An 18,306-nucleotide genomic window follows, 5' to 3' on the forward strand; every position below is an offset into this window, starting at 1 on the left:
CAATTAGTAAGCATTTATAATCATTTACACAAGATTTAGATATCTTATCTATGCACTGGTGATAATTCGGGGGCTTCATATAGGTGAAATTCTATGGAACATCCTCTGGACAGACCCGTCTTAGACCACAACTGCCGAGGTTCCTCGTTTCAAAGCCGAGCCGTGCCGAAGATATCGAACTAGACTGTAGAACCCTTGAGGATAACCAACACCTACGTTCTGCATTCCGCAAGAACCAAGAGAAATCATGTCGCAAGAGACGTCGCTAAACAAAACGAGAACTTCCGGCACGAAGGGTGAAAGATTGGACAACCTCCTGCAGTTTCTCGAGACGCATCCCATTTCTAAGGAAACCCTGGACCATTTCGGTGCCATTCCATGGACCTAAAAGTACTTGACCGACTCAGCCTACAGGGCAATTCCAACATATGGTCGCGTTCGAAAATCAGACAGCAGTGAGGACTACTTGTTCGCCCAAACCATGAACACTCCAACTACAATCCCACACTTCCTTACACTCCAGCGAAAAGATTTCTTTCCGCCGCCTGAAAGTCCGAGAGGGACCATATCGCTCAGCGCAGGCCCGCGGACGACTTCATACCGCGCCCCAGAATATCCAGACTGTATTACGCTCCTTGAGTTAGGGTCTGCCGCGCTGGACGGCCACTATGGAATACTTCATGGTGGGATAGCCGGAGCGACTTTGGACGAGACGCTGGGCCTCACGGCCTCGTTACATCTGGCTCCACGTTCTCAACAGGGACTTTTAGGGTTTACGGCGACTTTGAATGTTACATATCGGACACCTGTGTTCACTCCGAGTACTGTGGCTGTTCGCAGCTGGGTGGAGGCACGTGAGGGGCGCAAGTGGGTATGCAAGGGACAGATTGTGGATGCAGATGGAGTTGTTCTGACAGAGGCGGAGGTTTTAATGCTCACTAAAGTCCAGAAATCTACCTTGTAAGAACGCCAATATTGAAATATTTTCAGAATACATACCTTTCGGACCCGAAGGATCACTAATCCTAATCCCCGATGCACGTCGGGAAACCCCTGGTAAACTTATACATGAGTGTCTACTACTTATAGCAGCCGTGCCTAAGCTTCTTCGTTATAACAGTACATTTCGGCTTTAGGGCTCGGGTAGGCATCTTCTTGGATGCGAGAAGAGACTTGGAAAAAGCCGCTCGATATCGACCACTGAGCATTTTGATGGGTGGAAGTAATGGACGACTTTGTTCCTCAAGTGAACTATGGAGTAATTCCGGCAACTCTCATATAGATCACTAATCCTCGGTCATGACACACAATAATAAAATAATCTTATATGCCTCGGTGGATAAATAATCACTGCGAATACAACACGGTAAATACAACCCAGTTGTCTATAGAATAATATTAAGATGGGTTTACGCCTTTCGAGATTGAAATCAGAACTCTTTTAAACCCTCTATTAATCACTGTATAACAAGATATTACCGCTGCATACCATCAATCCACGCGATACTCACTCAATCACAATGCCGTCTATGAACTATCAAGTCTTGATTACCGGAGAGCAGGACACTAAGATTGCTCAGAAACGACGAAATATCTTTCTTCGACCCTTCCTCCTGTTCTGGCTCAATTCTCTTTTCGCAGAGATCATTTTCTTGGCCGTTGGCGTTTTTATTATGACGGGGACTCGGGACCTTCTTTACAAGGTTTTATGGACTCTGGTCTTCTGTCCATTGGGAATGGGTGGCGCGATGGGAGGTCTTATCAACTGCTTCATTGTCGACCACTACTACGGCAAAAGAGCGGCACATTTCACAGGTATCCTCTCGCTGCTCATACTTAGCAGTTGCAACTATCTATGCTATAATCTCGATCGACATTTCGGTTGGTTTGGGGCGACTGAACATCCCCTGTGGTTTCATTGGCGCTACCCAATGATTTGGCTGGTTGGTTACGTCAATGGACTTCTGTTGTTCACAGATCGAGGTCAGGGGCGATTGGCGAAGCTTGGGCTTTGAATGTCCGATATCGGTGAATGGATGGGAGGGCAGTCCTTGTGTTCCTACGTCTCGAATTAGGCAGCCTTATCAACTACCTACCCGACCATCCTCTTGCCATGTATTCGTTTTTGATGTGCAACATTGGCGGTTGGCAGATGGACTTGGGATGCTGCACACTTATTTTAGCAATTAAAAGTCGGGATTGGGGATCTGATATGCAACTGTGCGTACCGTACATGGCAGCTGGTTACTTTGCAAGATTTGGATGTGTATAGAGTCCTGCTCCTGTCACTGCTGGTGTGCATCTTACGAGGAGTAATATAACGTGCGACATCCACCATTTTTGATCACTAGGAGAGTCTCCGCATTACTAGCACAGTTTTTATTATATGTCAATATATGCGATGTAACAGTTTGTATGCTGGTGTGTTGAAATGTAACTTGCTTTATAGACTCTGCTAAACATTGGGAGAAATATCTCCTGAGAGGCCCGTTTTTGGAGTCCTCGAATAGGTGAGTAAGGCGTCTGGCAGTCTTTAGTAGACGGTTACACCCATATCCTCCGAATATTTCTGGCCTTCATTTGGGTTCACTATCAAGTGCTAATCCATTTTTGCACACGGTAGTATTATCCTAATGAGGAAAACAGTGTTTCGATGAGCAAGGCAGTGAAGTGCCACTGATCATCAGCTACGTTCGACGATCATCAGTTGCCTTTCAGCTGAAAGCCTCCCCGCATCAAGTAATTCGACTGAGAGATAAGCAGCTTGCCACCAACTGTCGCTGAGTTTGTACCCCTCGCAGTGAATATCGTAATATCACCATTACAAGAAGTATGTAGCGGTACCATAGACCGTGCCTAGAACAAAAAGCCCCGCATTCTGGGATGTTCTCTATCGGAAAACAGGATTGCACAATCGTAGCTTGCTGAAGGAATATAGTCTTGCATAATCTGCCCTGATATGTTATTGGTCCTCACACCTTGCAACCTGTAAGCGCTGCAGCGAATATCAAGGAAGAGCATGCAGGTCTCGAACCTATCTTCTGTGGAGGAATCAACGTCAGCGACTACGCCCCCCACATGTTCATACCGGAGACTTGCATATCGTTCGCCATAGGAACCGCGGACAAACCATTCCCCTCACGGGAGATGCCGATCATCAGCTCCCCACTCTTCACAATATCTGGTTATCTACCAATAAGGTTGTCCACAGTGTCACTTCGGGAAGCGGCTATAGAGGAGTAGTCTCCACTGCGATAACAGCAGGCGAATGTTGGGTTACGTGGTAGTCATTGATTCGTATTTTGCTGTGGCGGGAAAGTGGGTCGGCATACATGACCTGAAAGGATCCCTTAGTAATAGATATGCAGGTTGTTGCACATAATAGCCGGCTGTCAACCATGGTATGGCGAAGGTACCAGGTCATAGCGTTTGCAGATTGTGGATAACTGAATGCCTAATCCACCAACTCGTAGGAGGGTCCAGCTTTGGTCAGAGAGTGGATAGAGGCATCCTTTATCTATCACTGTTGGTCGAACCCACAGTATCTCCAGAATAGAAACGAAGAAACATGATGTGTGAACCTGAATGTGTCGACCTATACTCATCGAGGAAATGATTACTACATCATATCATTCACACTTTGGTCTGGGCTAATGTCTAGATAAGTGTCGATCGGAATACAGTGGAAGGTCTCTAATTTCTATTAGTGTTTTTCCTGTAATTATAAGTCGTAATTATAAGTCGAAGTGTTTATCCCTTAAAAGTTCAAGCACTCGAGATTTTCCAACTAGCTAAGCGACATAACCTAATTCTCTCCACAACGAAAACGATTAGTGGAGCTGGACGAGAAAATAAAGGGCTCCGTCAAACTGCTTGAACACCTTACGTATATACACTAAACCTAGCAAACCATGAGCCACAGTCCCGTGCTTCGAGTCTAGATAGGTCTAGTATGAGTTTCTCTTCTACGAAATCCTGTTTGACGGCTTGTGTCGCTTTACTCAGTACTTTCGTCTAATTGGTAGCGATATAGTTCCAGTACCACTAAAGTATATTGATTATTACGTGGTATCTGAACTTCATGGCTTATGGAGGCAGCGTAGCCAAACAGTCTAGACGAATATTCTATATATGCCTCGGAAGAAGTTCGATTTGTTTCCTCCAATTGACGACGAATTCATAAGTTGTCGCTATGAAGATGCGCATCCTATCATCTAGTCAATAATGGGTATTGGTTGACTCCCTGGTTGTGACCAGCCATGTAGCTGCAGGATTGTATCTAAGGATGTCTGTAATGGCAGGTAAAATACAACTAAGCTGAGCGGTGATTTTCCCCGGTTACGTGTGCATCTGTAATGCCACATCTAGCGGTAGGAAATCGCGCGGGCTTCTGCCGCTGACCAGCTCACGAATCCGCAAGTGGCACTTCGCCACGTAGGATTGAAGCCCCCAATAGGAATACTAGGCACGATGCAGGTCTAGATACAATGAGTACGAACCATGTATCGTCTCCATTGTAAAGGTATATGCTGGGTCAAGATATACGGTCCGCGTAACTGGCTTACACGGCATAAACAGTCGTCATTGTAGGGTTACGTCTATATTTGCAGATCTGTAAGCCCTGGGTGAAAAGAGAGAAGACACACATATTACTGCGGAGTAATAGAACATGTTGATAAATATTCTTCTCATATGATGTGTTTGGTATGAATCTATCGCGGTTGCAGATATCTAGATCGCTGGTGCGAAATCTATGACAACCTCTACGATATACCTGCTTTCAGGCAAGCCAGCCAAACACCGTCACAAATTGAATAGTAGTGAAAAATTACAAATAACGCTGGGCATGCTTCTTCTCCAATTGCGTTACGCCAGGCTCTGTTGGGTCAGCCCCGAAGCCTATTCGACCAGAATGTAGTTCGTTCGACGAACTTCCCGCTGCATTCCTACCGTATAATTTTGTTTCACGAGATATCTCCACCCAACCCATCGGAACTGTATCGAATTGGCCTTGCCAACTCCTTTCCTAAGGACAATTATCCGGGTAGATCAGCCAAGGTAATGTTTGCTAATGCTGTATATACCTGTTTTTCGGGCTTCTGCTCTACATGTAGGAGAGACGTAAAGAAACGTAGAGAATAAGCAGCTTTGATTGGAGACAAAATTACTTCTTTCTGTGAAGCGATCATCGGGATAGAGCTTGGGCCCTCACTGAGTAGACTAGCGCTTGGACGTGAATTTCGCAGACAGTAGTACTTGGTGTCGGTGCCACTGCCACTCGCGTCAGAGGTTTAGATCTACTCCAGTAAGCTGTACGTGCAACGTCTTAACCTAACCAGTACCTAATGTCCTACAGCATTTGTATCTGTCGATCCTCGCAAGTTCACACGGGGACTTTTCAATTGGGCAAACTGCGTATACCTGACTATACGTCATACTGAATGCTCTGATCGTCCATCGGTCCACCTGTCCCCCCAACAGAGGCCGATTGCAGGGTTCCCAACGAAATCAAGACTTGCTTTGACCGGACTGTGCGATAGCTGGATGGCCAACAGTGAACCCAAAGATCTGCAGTAGTATCTGACGATCGGGAAAGTGTACTTCAGCTGAAGACTTTGTCTGGCACATGAGGGAACGAAATCCGGATTATCTCCATAGTCAGTGCTTCTCCGCAGGAGCATGCCAGGTATAAAGACAGGTCCCGATCCTGGACAAGAGTCCTTCCTCAACAACCACATTTGCACTCAATTTCACTACGATTCTACTCATCTCCCATCCTGTGCATCTAATTCTTTGGATTATTTCTAAATTGTACGAATCCTACCACCTGAGGGAGAACCTTGCGAATATATCCTCGATAGGGAAATACCAACATCCACATACAGCTTCACAATTTCTGTTCCCGGAGAATAATCCGAAAATAGTACGTCTTATATAAGCCCAATAGCAAGGCCTTCAGCTGACAGGTTAGATATTACAACCATGAAACTTTCACTTGTTGCTTTGGCTATGACCGTAGTGACTGCCCTAGCGCAGCAGGCGGGGACTCAGCAGCCGGGAACAGAGCCTCCGGTGCAGGCCAGTAGCTGCTGCAGTGAGTGTGCTGCTAAGTGCGCGGTTGCTTGGCTTAATGGCCCAGCTGCTTATGCGCTCTGTGTTGGGGTTTGCTGCGGAGCGGGCTGCGGATAATGGCAACGCTACCGTACACCCCCATATGGCATAGCTCAAGCTATTCCACTTGGTCAATCAGCCTCGTTCTTCCAGTCGATTCACTTGTTGTCTGTTGCTGCGTGTGGAACAGTGTACAGGAGATAAGCATATCAACGATCGTTCTCCGATTATGTTTGTACATATGTTCTGAAGTGCCTTTCATTTACGTGGGTTTGAGTCACTGTCATTTATTTCATGCAGTAGATGAATGAACTGGTCACCCGCACTGCTTCCAGCCCACGACTGCATGGTTAGTAGATGATAGCAATTTTTCTCTCTGAAATATTCAGACAATTTGAGAAGGTTACAAATCTAAAAGAAGGATAGGAATCAGCCATTCACCTGATGGATTACTAACCATAGGGCGTAGCTTATTGTACTGTTTCTTCTATGATATCATACCGCCCTCCTTTCTGGAATGCAATGTATTGGTCTGATACGGGGAGATGCAGTGATAGTCTTTGGCGTATTTCTGTACAACCTCCTATGCCGACCTGTGCCGTTCACAGGCTATACACTTGAAACGATACTCCAGCTTCAATAAAGTGTATATATGAAAATATAGCGCATGCCCAGATTTGCTTTTTCTTAATGAGATCCTCTCTACTACTGGCTTCTACATATGTGGTTTAGTGATGTGCCAATGCACAGAATGAAATTAGAAGTACAATACACGAGGTACAATTATGCTACTGCAGAAGTTCTCGCGTGGACTTGAACTATCATACAAAATTTCTTACCTACGCTTTAGAGCCGGCAGAGTCTAGAAGGATATAGAGCAATATCTTGGGATGAAAATGTAGAGGATTTATTCGACAGCTCGGACCCTGTCAATACTGCAATAGTCAATTAATGTATACCGAAATTCCGAATACGTGCACTATCTATAAAGTGTAACGGCTTGATTAACCTAGTTAGATTACTCTGAACAAGTTGAAGTTCTTGCAGAGTAATTCTAGTCGCAGCACAGCCACCAAGCTCACGTTCGGGTATCAACGCTCCTTCATTCTCGGCCCTTGGCTAGGGTATGTTCAATATTTTAAGCTAGAATTGAATTCATCAGAAAACGATATCCACATGCAACTCAATACATCAATCAGCAAGTGACTTACATGAAGCCTGAGTCAACTCAAAGCTCTCATCGTTGGTGGGGGTAGGAAGCGAAAGATCCAGCTGGTTATCCGTAGTACGATGCAAAAGCAACTGGCTCTCGGGTTCCAGGAAAGTGTAGACATTGTCGGAAATGTTGTCTATCTGGAAAAGCTGCGCGACATCGGAGGCCTCGCAAATGGCACCCTCAGTTGACCCGCAATGGATGTACTGGTTCGTTACGCCGTTCACGATCGCATATCGGTCCGTCTCTGCTTCAATGAAGAACCATGCCTGAGGATCTCCCTCCTCGAAGATAATTTGCCCAGATGCGTCTTCCAGATAAAGCTCGGTTCCCGCTGACGCGACTGTGTACGTTCCCTCAAGCTCCAGGGCAAGTGCTTGGCTGGAGAGCATTGCCAAGAAACCGATGACGGTAGAGGTCTTCATTGTGACTTGTGTTGGGAGTGTGGAAATTGAAGGTAGAGAGAGGAAGTGGAAATGGAGATTAGAACGAAGAGTTTAGAGATCTGGTTTGGGCAACCCTGCGGGAGGGTCACGTTAAATACATCGTGACAGACAGGCAGGACTCCAAAATAAAGGGCTGCCGTGAGTATAATGTGTCCTGCAAGCCGTGCAGGTCTTGGCACATTGTTGGCAAATTATTGCATTCAATACCGAGACTATTGAATGATCTGCCATAGGTTGGGCCAAAATGGGAATAAGAATGACGCCCCTTGCTGACCAGAGCATGGGAAAAGCAATGTATGGCGCAGCTGAAGGAAGAAAAAGTAATTATGAAAGGATTTACCATAACCAAACATTTTCCGTCATGCAAAGTGATGTGGTATGTGCTAGGTGTACTGGTTGTACAGCAGAGAAGGAATGCAAGGCTGGGCTTGATCAAGGGCGATCGCTGCAAGAACTCCAATAATGCATTAAGCTGCGACACATATATAGATGTTCTCGGTGTCCCAAGAGCAGTCGAACTTGCCTAGTCCAATTATAGTCACTATAAATACAGAAGGATCTCGTAAAAGCCGCATAAGTGGCTGAACAGAAGGCTACTGATTTTGGTTCAGGCCAATACGATCGACGTGATTTTATTTGTTGTTAAAAGCACACCTCCACAGCTCCATTCGGGTTTCTCAAAGGTCAATTTATTTGAACTCGCATCAGGTTGGTTGCGGCTGAAACCACGGTCAAAATCCCAATGTTGGCATTCTTGTGCACCGCGTAAGAATGTCTGCCAGTAGCGGAGGCATGATCACATCACTGACAGGAAGCCGATCAACAGGATGCCATCTTGCATAGGAATTTAGAATACGTGGGTAAATCTCGCGGAGATGCTCAGGTAACCGCCGCATAACGCCACTTAGTCCATGGAGACGGAGTCTAAGCCTACATGTGAGACTTCAACGAGGGAATGTCGGTCAATGATAGTGGGCGACCGAGGTCCCTGGGGATGTTTAATGGACCCAGCCTCGTAGATCGTCTCATCTCTTGCGGGCGACCAAATCCCTATACTAGATTGGTTGTAATCAAGGCGATAAGCTAATAGTTATACTCATATCGAATGGCTACAGTCCTGGGCTATCCTCGCCTTGGAACTAGGGTTCAGACGACGCGATCTTCTGAAACACACCACAGTATTTCAGAATTACTTCGCCATCGCGGTATCTGAAACCCCTTATGCCTAACTTGACTTTAATATATGCTGGCGACATTTGGTCTCTCATTTCGCAAAAACGCTGGCTCGGTTGTCTTTGGGAATAGCGTCCACCACGAAATCAGCTATCTCTACTGGGACGGGTGTACGTTGCAGCGGTAAGTTGTAAATCAGCCGAAATGCCGACATCAGTGTATACTAAGGACCCAGTCAATATATCAGGTATTTTTGTCTGGGAGGTTACTAACTTCCATCAAAGACCCCTGATTCATAGTCCAAGATATGCGCATGTGAACAACTGTCACCGAAGCGGTTGGTTCCTGCGGTGGCTCCAACTTCCCTCAATGATGCCCTTAATAAGGACCGTATCACCACTCGTATCGAAGTCACGCGCATCCAGGTTCACGTTCGTCACCGGCGGCTCGGGTGACATTCTATTTTCTCCATTTTGGAGAGGGTCCAGATGGGATGATGCGGTGTGGGAGCTTCAGGTTGGGAAGATATTACCAATTGGCGGAGTTCTCGCACAATGTCACTTCCCGTACTGCAGGGGTCCTATGTTTCTGCCCATCTGGCAGCAATGACGGTGATGGTCCTTCTACCAGCCGAGGTCATCTATGATATGGGGTTTTACGGAGCACGGGTGGAAATCTCTCGCGAGGTGCTACGGCGGGTGCTCGAACAACCCTGCCATATATCAAATTCTCTAACTCTTCTCTAGCTAGCACAGGTGTTACGGTACGATAAACAAGTAAGTGTCTAGGAATATAGTGAACAATTGCGAGCATGGCAGAAAGACATATCATCCGGCGGCTGAGGAACGCAAGAGCCCTATCTTTAAAAAAGGTGACATGATATTGTCATAGAAGAAACAAACGCTCGTTTGCCAAGGAATAGCCTTGCCTCCATGTGTGAAGAGAAGAATAGTTGAATTGCATGCCGATAGACCTTTTGAACAAAGTTTCGTTTCATTTTAGGAATAAGATGCGAGACCAATAAACCCTTGGTGATAGGCCAGACTAAGTGCTAGTTCCGCCCTAAAGGAGGCCAATACAACACATGCACATGCAGCAGTGAGCCTGACAAAAGCAGGGTCCACCCAGATGTATTTGAATCCATGCTTCAGCATTCACAGTCCGAACAGTCCTTTCAATATTACGGGCTGACGAGTGGAATAGTGTTTCCCCGCTCTGAAGATCCCCCAGGAGAGCCGGGGACCGAGGCAGATGCTCACTACGCAGAGTCAATTACGGACGCATGTTTTCCCCACACGAGAACGGTGTAGCCTCCCCAACAGGTTCCTATATGACATCTTTGGGGCAGATCGGTGGGGCGGAAATTCTGGAGTGAGTAAAAGGTGGTGTGGAGGGGCTCGTTATTGTCGATCTCACATGGTGTAGCCATCACACATGGTACCGAGCGACCTTGGCCTGACCTAGGATATAAGATAAAGGCTGTGGAGTTCTGGGTCTCTGAACTTGTCTCTTCCATCAGAAAGCAACACGGCCGTAGGATATGGCGATCCAAACGAACACAAAAGGCAATCCCCGGGATTCTATGTTGTCGACCTGGCGCGATGGAGACCGATCGAAATGGACACCCTCCCACTGGCTGCTTGACCTACTGAGCACACGCCTCACCTCGAACGACAGAAACGTGCCCGTCTATTCCAAGGAGGAAAAGATCCCATTCGTGCGTGAATGGAGTGTCCATCTGTGGATTCTGTCGCACGCCCTAATTCCTCACCTTCTTCATCAAGCATACATGGCCTATACTGGCCGGACCCTCCACCCGATCGCCGTCTTTTGGTTGTATACAACGACATTCTATGGGACAGGCATCCATCTGATGCAAACAATTCGCCGCCTGGGTTGGACATACGGCTTCTTGAATGGAGACAAGCATCAGCGAGATGACATACCTGATGTTGGAGTGAGAAGAGTTGCAGCGGAACTGCTTTCTGTCCCGACTCTTCGCCTTGCCATGTCAGTCTACCTATCCTATCGACCGCAGGAGCTCCCGCTCTCGCTCAGCTGGGGATGGCTCGCATTGAAAATTGGGCTCTACAGCATCACTGTGGACTTTTGGTTCTATTGGTACCACCGCTTAATGCACTCGGTGCCTTGGTTGTGGAAGTTCCACCGCACCCACCACCTAACGAAACACCCTCACCCGCTGCTCGGCGCTTACGCCGACCACGAGCAGGAGTTTATGGATATACTAGGCATCCCGCTCCTTGCGTACGGCACTATGAAGCTGATGGGATTTCCCATGTCGTTTTACGAATGGTATATCTGCTACCAATATGTGGTCTTCTCCGAGATCATCGGACATAGTGGCCTCCGGATGCATGGCGGCACGCCTTCTACTATCAATTGGTTACTGCAAATGTTTGATGCAGAGTTGGTGATCGAAGACCATGACCTGCATCACCGGTATGGATGGCGAAAGAGCCATAACTATGGCAAGCAGACTCGTGTCTGGGACCGTGTTTTTGGCACTTGTCGTGAGCGAATTGAAGGTCATAAAGATAACATTGACTATGTGAATCGTGTTACGTTTCCACTGTTTTGACCTTTATATTTGAGACGGCGGGGAATGGTGGTGGATGTTATTGTCGCCGTGGGAAGCTGAGAGGTAAACTAGACCGTTCTGTATATATCATCTATTTCAATATGAATTTTATGATCAATTCTTTGGTGTTAAAAACATAAAACAAAAAATGATCAGAATGACATCTACTATGCCATACTATTAGTTCCGGGCTCACAATACTTTGACTAAATCACTACTCTGACCAGAGAAGGAGGTAATGTTTGTATCTTTTCCATTTTTATTGTATCTCATTATTTACACGGTCTAGACCATAAATCATAACGGCTCATGCATCCCCATCGGACATAACAATGTGTGGTGGAAATAGTGTATCGTGTCTGGTCTTCACGGTTCGTTATTGGGCTTCCGACTGGCTGATTGGTTCTTAGCGGTCACGGCCGACCTCGGCTCCCCGCATTTTCCTTTTCCGGATCGGACTATTGTTATTCAGGCTCCGCTCCCGTTCGTGCACACCCTTATCTGCTTATCGCGAGAGCTTCATGTGGCGGTTGACGTCCTTGTAGAGCAGGTAACGGAACTTGCCAGGGCCACCGGCATAACAGGCCTGAGGGCAAAAGGCACGCAACCACATGAAATCACCGGCTTCCACCTCGACCCAGTCCTGATTGAGGCGGTAGACGGCTTTTCCTTCGAGGACATACAGTCCGTGTTCCATGACATGAGTTTCGGCGAAGGGGATAACACCACCCGGTTCAAAGGTGACAATAGTGACATGCATGTCATGACGCAGATCAGTCGGGTCCACAAAACGAGTGGTGGCCCAAGCATTGTTGGTGTTTGGCATGGCCGTAGGCACGATATCCCGTTCATTGAGGAAGAGTGGGTCGGGAGCATCCAGTCCAGCCACGGCTTCATAGGCTTTCCGGATCCAATGGAAACGAGCGGTCGCCACACCGGTGTTGCGCAGCGTCCATCCGCTTTTCGGCGGCAGATATGCGTATCCCCCCTCCGTCAGTCGGTGCGTCTCGCCGCCCAACGTGATGCTCACTTCGCCTTCCACCACAAATATCACCCCTTCGGCGCCCTCGTCCAGTTCGGCACGGTCGCTACCACCCCCTGGTTGCACTTCCATGATGTATTGTGAGAAGGTCTCGGCAAAGCCCGACAATGGACGCGCAATCACCCACAACCGTGTCTGCTCCCAGAAGGGGAGGAAACTCGTCACGATGTCGCTGAATGTGCCTTTCGGGATGACTGCGTAGGCTTCGGTGAACATGGCACGGTCGGTCAGAAGCTGCGTCTGTGGTGGTAACCCGCCGGTTGGTGCATAATAGGCACTGATCTTGTCGTTGCCCATGGTGGATGGTCTTTGGCTGTCAATATGTAAGTGTAGGTATGACAGGCAGCTACTGCAATGTTGGTGGACCTTTTAACTTTAGGTAAATGTCAGACTTCAAAGTAAAGAGAAGTAAAGGAATGCAGGTCCCTTGCATGTTAAATACACTCCCTGTCCGGCGTTGACCGATCTCGGGTCAGGCCGACGGTCGCAGCCGTGAATGTGGATCACAGAGAGCGGGATTTCTCCGACATTTGGCGGGGAACGTGACTTATCTGCATTCCACCCTGTTATTCTGATTGTTAATGGCTTTTTCATGTATGGTGTTTGCAATTCTCTGTCGCTTGGCACAATAGTATATCTTGTTATTATAATTAGTTGCTAATTCGAAATACGACCTTGAGTGTTACTACTAGTAGCATATTGACAGTCATGGCTCTTTGAAGATATATATATTTTGCATTGAAATGGAAATATCAACTTTTATGAGTTATACTCTTCTTGTAGTCCACCAGAGAAAGGCATTATTGAAGGAGACCTTAACTACGTCTCCTTGAGATAATATACTTAATACGAGTCCAAAAGCTTCGTTCGTTCTTGCCACATGTGGGAATATCCACCGGTTTGCCATCCAGCCCTAAATTGGTGACTGCATTCTGCTGCTTACCAAGGTAATAGTCTACGATGATAAAAATGTAAGCATAAACCCTGTTGTGAATAGTGGAAACAGAAAGAGGGAATTACCGGGCATTAGGAAGGAACAGAGAATAGACAGCGTGGAGATCGCAGCAGCGACAATGAAAATGATGCCGTTGGTGCGCGTATAAGCTCGAATGGCCCCCTCACGAATTGGATCGTCAAGGTCATACTGGGTGCGAAGAATGTCCACCGAGCCATAGATCTTCTTGAGTGTACTGTCTGGCGTATCTGGAAGCTCATCGCGCATAAATCCGAGCATCTTATCCGTCCAGATTGCGGAGGCAATGGCATACCCGGCAGCACTACCCAGGTACGTCCAGAGAAAATAGGCCGCGATGATCGATGCCATGTCCTCATGAGGAACGGAGGCCATCGCTCCGATGCGAGACCCCAGGGCAGTCAGAGCGCTTGTTCCCAGGAGTACCTGTGAGATGGCGAGGGCCGCCGTGCTTTGGGTGCTTCGCTGGTTGCTTGTGAAACAGGTAGCGTAGCCAACGACCTTGAGCACGGCCCCAATAATCATCTGCGTTTTATAGCGGTGGTATCGGACCTGGAGGAAACCACCAACTAGGCTAAAGATAGTGATCGCAAGATTCCTGGCCCCAGTGAAGACCGTCCAGGTGTAGTTATTCCAGCCCTTGATGATATAGATATACGACGAGAAATAGTTGCTGCCGAGAGTAGTTGTCATCTGGTCGAAAAGGTTGGCACCCAATGCAGCTAGGAACACCTTATTTGCGATGATTCGCTTCGTCATCATAGGTTTGGGTGCTAAGTAGATCTCAAACACAACAAACAGCACGAGAATGGCAAAGCCAGTCGCTTCCATGGCTATCATGCTGCGGTTGTTCCAGCCGTTCTCGGCAGACTCGGCGAGTGATAGAGGGAGAAGGATCAACGAGAAGGAAAACCCGAGTAACACGAGGCCCGGAATATCAATCGCAACTAGGCATTGCCAGGCAGTATATAGTGTGGTTTGTTCTCCTTTCTCTGCCGAACTGCTCCCCATGATTCCCATCCTGCGAGCTCTCTGTTGCGTTCCGTATAATGCTATGATCGCTGGGGTTAGCAGAACCGGGACCATAATAGCAAACATGCCCAGACCCCATCTCCACTCATCTGGGACAAAGGCATCAACAACGAAGCCATTGGTGAAAGTGGTCACGAGGTAGGGAGCGATGATCATGCTGGTCCAGAAACCACGCCATTGCAGGGTCGTCAAGTCACCAACAATGATTTGGCAGAGGATGTTTAGGCCAGCCTTTCCAACTGCAGTCAGGGCAACGCCAACGGTGTAGGCCACGAAGTTCGTGCAACTGGCCGCGACAGCATATCCTACAACGTAGAATAGTAGAGAGATGATATAGCTTGTCGGACGGGACAAGACGTCTGCCAGCTTGCCAATCACTGGCTTGGAGATACCGTTAATGACAGTGCTGGCGGTGTTCACGGCGCCTAGCTGGGCGTGCATATGAAAAGAGGAGGCCGCAATCATGGTGAACTGTTGGGTCACCCCCTCATCCATGGCGTAGACAAACATAGTGAGCCCGAGAGAGATTATAATAGTAACGAGGAGTAGGCGACCGGTTAGACCAGTGTGGTAGAGAACCTTGTTAAAGCCCTCCACGCTGCCGAAACCTGCATTCCCGCGTTCTGGTGACTGGTCATCACGCGTCTTTAGGCCGAATTCTTTCCCCTGGTGAACGTAGGTGGGAGAGGTTTCGACTGTATCCGTCTCCGATGGCATTTTTTGGCAGGACGATCAGATTCGAGGCTTCTTGTTTATAAATATGATCCTGGGAACGGTAGGACAGGTAGAAAGCTACGACCGAGTTATTAGAGGTCGGTACCGATGGAAAAATACTCAGCCTTTGCCGTCTGTGCCGACGTTGCAACTCGGCCGTTGACAGTAAGCTAGGCAAATCTTGTTATGTGTGTGTACCTTGGTAGCTGGAGGGTCCGGAAAACAGAGCTACTCTACGGTGGGCCCTTGATGCCCTGGCAGATGGCCAATCCAATACCAAGAATTCAACCTTCCTTTAGCCTCCATGAGGGTATTCGCGGTTGTTTGCGCGGGAAAGAATAATAACCCACTAATCCATTAGTAATTGGACTGGTTATACTATTACACCATCTCGATATTCCCCCGCCCTACATCCCAGCAATGTTACGTATCGATAAACCAGGGCTACGCCGGGAACCGACCCACAGCACACGAAAGAGTTGCTTAGGGATGGCGCTAGTCCGATAAGCCGGCGGTCATGAGGTTAGGGATATAGTGTGTCATCTGGACAGGCGGGTTAACTGAATCCATTCAGTTGAGGGACTTGACTAGGAACCCCCCATGTTACTATCTTCTTAAGTGTTTCTTGGAAGAGCTGCAGTTCCTGATCGGACACCTCGAAATCAACAATGAACTGTGGTTCTATGCCGAGAATGCCGGCCATGGATTCGGCGAAGTCGAAAGTTGCCCGCTTCCCCGAGAAGGCGACCTGCTCCAGCCCTCCGTATACTGTCTCACCCGATCCAAGGGTTACGCAGTAGCTGTTGTTGAAGTAATCATCGGTTTCGCGATCCCCGTTCCATGGACCTTCTGCGAGGAGATCACGCTGAAAGATAACGGCCAAGCCTGAACCATCAGGCCCTTCGGCAAACCCTGCCTCGAGAACTTGGTATTCCTGGTCAGCTAGACCATCAGCAGATTGCGCAGTGATTTTCATTGTGGCCTCTTGCTGTGTCCCAGAATTTGAGCCATTAGCTTTCCTGTCAGCTGTACACGAAGTGCCGGAGAGTGATTTTTCAATAAGAGGAGATGTATTGGGGAACAGGAGCTTGAATGTGTTTTGATGAGAGTGAACGTCAACCCCACTTGCACTCAGGGCCGTTAATCACGCTATACTACATCCAGTAATGATATGCGCCTCAGGCATAAACTTCCCGATTCGGAACTCGGCGAACGGACATGTCTAGATGGAAGTCTTGATGGGATATCTCTGGACGTCAATCGAGACAGGTAGATCTTCCCAAAAAAAGAAAAAAAAAAAGAAAAAAAAAGAAAAAAAAAGAAAGAAAGAAAGAAAGAAAAACTCGAACAGAGGTTAGCTGGAGACCAAACGGAAAAGTAATTGGACATTGAAACGCTGCCAATTATCAACAATGTCTTAGATATAAGTTGAACGTTCAAATAGTGAAACGCCAACAGGCTGCACTGGCAACAATAGGGATATACAGTTTTGTCCAAATTACCGTCATTCTATGTTACTGGGTGTTCCTTGTTGGCTTAAGCCGCGAAACATAGCAACATTCACCATAAAGCTATTGTAGTCTGTAGTTGTATTCGAGCATGCATCTAGCAAGCTGGGCGCAGGCCAGTAAAAGCCGAGTATCAACATATGCAAACAGACCATCCGACACCGAGACGACCAACTCCTTGACCGCCACATTCCCCATCACGGAACTACTCCCCCATATTCATAATCTTATCGTGTAGTGTGAGAGCGTAGGATTTCGTTATGCGGTATCCGTGCCGTATAGGGAAAACCTGGCGAACGATGGCTATAGTATATGGTCAGTATATGTTTAATTTGCATATCGGTAAAAAGCACATACTTCTCCTAGTTCTTCAAAGGACAGTTGTTAAGAGCCACACAGCCAGACTCTCTGGTAACTAAAGCTGCTCTCTTTTCAGGACAGGTGTTCAAGATAATACAGCCAGCCTCTCGCTCGGACAGACCGTTGAAAAGTTCCCGCTTTTCGGGACATGTTCCAAGGATGATACAGCCGGTCTCTCTCTCCGACAAACCGGCAACCTCTTCTCTCTTGCCAGGGCAGTTGTTCAGCGCCACACAGCCAGACTCTCTCTTTTCAGGACAAGTACCCAGAATGATACATCCTGCTTCCCTTTCAGAGAGGCCCACAAGGAATTCCCTCTTTTCCGGGCAGTTGTTGAGGACGATGCAGCCAGCTTCCTTCTCAGAGATGCCTTCCAAAATACTCCTTTTAGCAGGGCAATTGTTGAGGGCAACACAGCCGGACTCCCTCTTGTCTGCTGGCAGAGCAAGCACAAGGGGAGTTACCACTGCAAGGAGTGCAAGAAGACGCATAATGAAAGAGAAGTAAGTAGGATATGATAAGGTGACAATAACGCAAGTTCTTTGGAAGCTGGTTTGTCTAGGTCATGACATCGCACCGAGTAGGGTAATTTATATGCTCGGCTGGACCATATTTCTGTTCCCGACCCTCTTTCACCACAAGTGAAGGATGCAAATAAGGTTCTAACAAGCCCTGTCAAGCGGTCTAAGCTAATCCCCGCATTCATAGTCCTCTGTGATTAGCCCATGATCGAGGAAAAGGAAGCACTAGGCTGAAGACTTGGGGACCGAAGGAGAATTGCGACAGGCCACGTGGTTCCCCATGCATGAGAGAACGTAGTCCTCCCAGCGAGATACAGTATCTGGTTGGGCGACTGCTGAATCGGACTTTACTATACATCCGCTCCCGTGGTGATCGCCATTGTGAACACGGCAGGATTCATCTATTTTCCGTTGGCGTGGTAAAGGAATGTAACATCGGCACATTGGATTATTGTGTATAGATGTTATTGGTAGATACCCGCGATATGGCAGTGAATATATTATACTGGCGATGTTTCAAGCAGGTTCAGTTTTGCGTGACGCCAGTAATGTCCCACTACGTGCATTGGAGGAAATATTATACACCAATTGGGAAAACTTGCAGAGATGGAATA

The 18,306-nt window shown here is 47.6% G+C and overlaps 5 protein-coding genes across 5 annotated transcripts; 2 read left to right on the forward strand and 3 right to left on the reverse strand.

Annotated features, from left to right (window-relative positions):
- Nucleotides 1-247: 247 nt before the first annotated feature.
- AO090026000045 (PaaI family thioesterase) lies at nt 248-964 on the forward strand (the record flags this gene model as incomplete). Its single annotated transcript, XM_023236255.1, has 2 exons — nt 248-368; nt 408-964. The coding sequence occupies 2 exons, from the start codon at nt 248-250 to the stop codon at nt 962-964; spliced, it is 678 nt and encodes a 225-aa protein (XP_023090866.1).
- Nucleotides 965-7,302: 6,338 nt separating this feature from the next.
- AO090026000043 (RICIN domain-containing protein) lies at nt 7,303-7,749 on the reverse strand (the record flags this gene model as incomplete). Its single annotated transcript, XM_001821492.3, has 1 exon — nt 7,303-7,749. One exon carries the CDS (start codon nt 7,747-7,749, stop codon nt 7,303-7,305), a length of 447 nt encoding a protein of 148 aa, XP_001821544.3.
- Nucleotides 7,750-10,732: 2,983 nt separating this feature from the next.
- Nucleotides 10,733-11,542, forward strand: AO090026000041 (sterol desaturase family protein; the record flags this gene model as incomplete). Its single annotated transcript, XM_001821491.3, has 1 exon — nt 10,733-11,542. One exon carries the CDS (start codon nt 10,733-10,735, stop codon nt 11,540-11,542), a length of 810 nt encoding a protein of 269 aa, XP_001821543.3.
- Nucleotides 11,543-12,047: 505 nt separating this feature from the next.
- Nucleotides 12,048-12,881, reverse strand: AO090026000040 (uncharacterized protein; the record flags this gene model as incomplete). The annotated part of the gene is made up of 1 exon (XM_001821490.1): nt 12,048-12,881. The coding sequence occupies one exon, from the start codon at nt 12,879-12,881 to the stop codon at nt 12,048-12,050; it is 834 nt and encodes a 277-aa protein (XP_001821542.1).
- Nucleotides 12,882-13,399: 518 nt separating this feature from the next.
- On the reverse strand, nt 13,400-16,279 carry AO090026000039 (uncharacterized protein; the record flags this gene model as incomplete). The annotated part of the gene is made up of 3 exons (XM_023236256.1): nt 13,400-13,539; nt 13,605-15,197; nt 16,081-16,279. 3 exons carry the CDS (start codon nt 16,277-16,279, stop codon nt 13,400-13,402), a joined length of 1,932 nt encoding a protein of 643 aa, XP_023090865.1.
- Nucleotides 16,280-18,306: the final 2,027 nt, after the last annotated feature.

This window comes from Aspergillus oryzae, chromosome 3, assembly GCF_000184455.2.
Source record: "Aspergillus oryzae RIB40 DNA, chromosome 3".
Taxonomy (NCBI): domain Eukaryota; kingdom Fungi; phylum Ascomycota; class Eurotiomycetes; order Eurotiales; family Aspergillaceae; genus Aspergillus; species Aspergillus oryzae.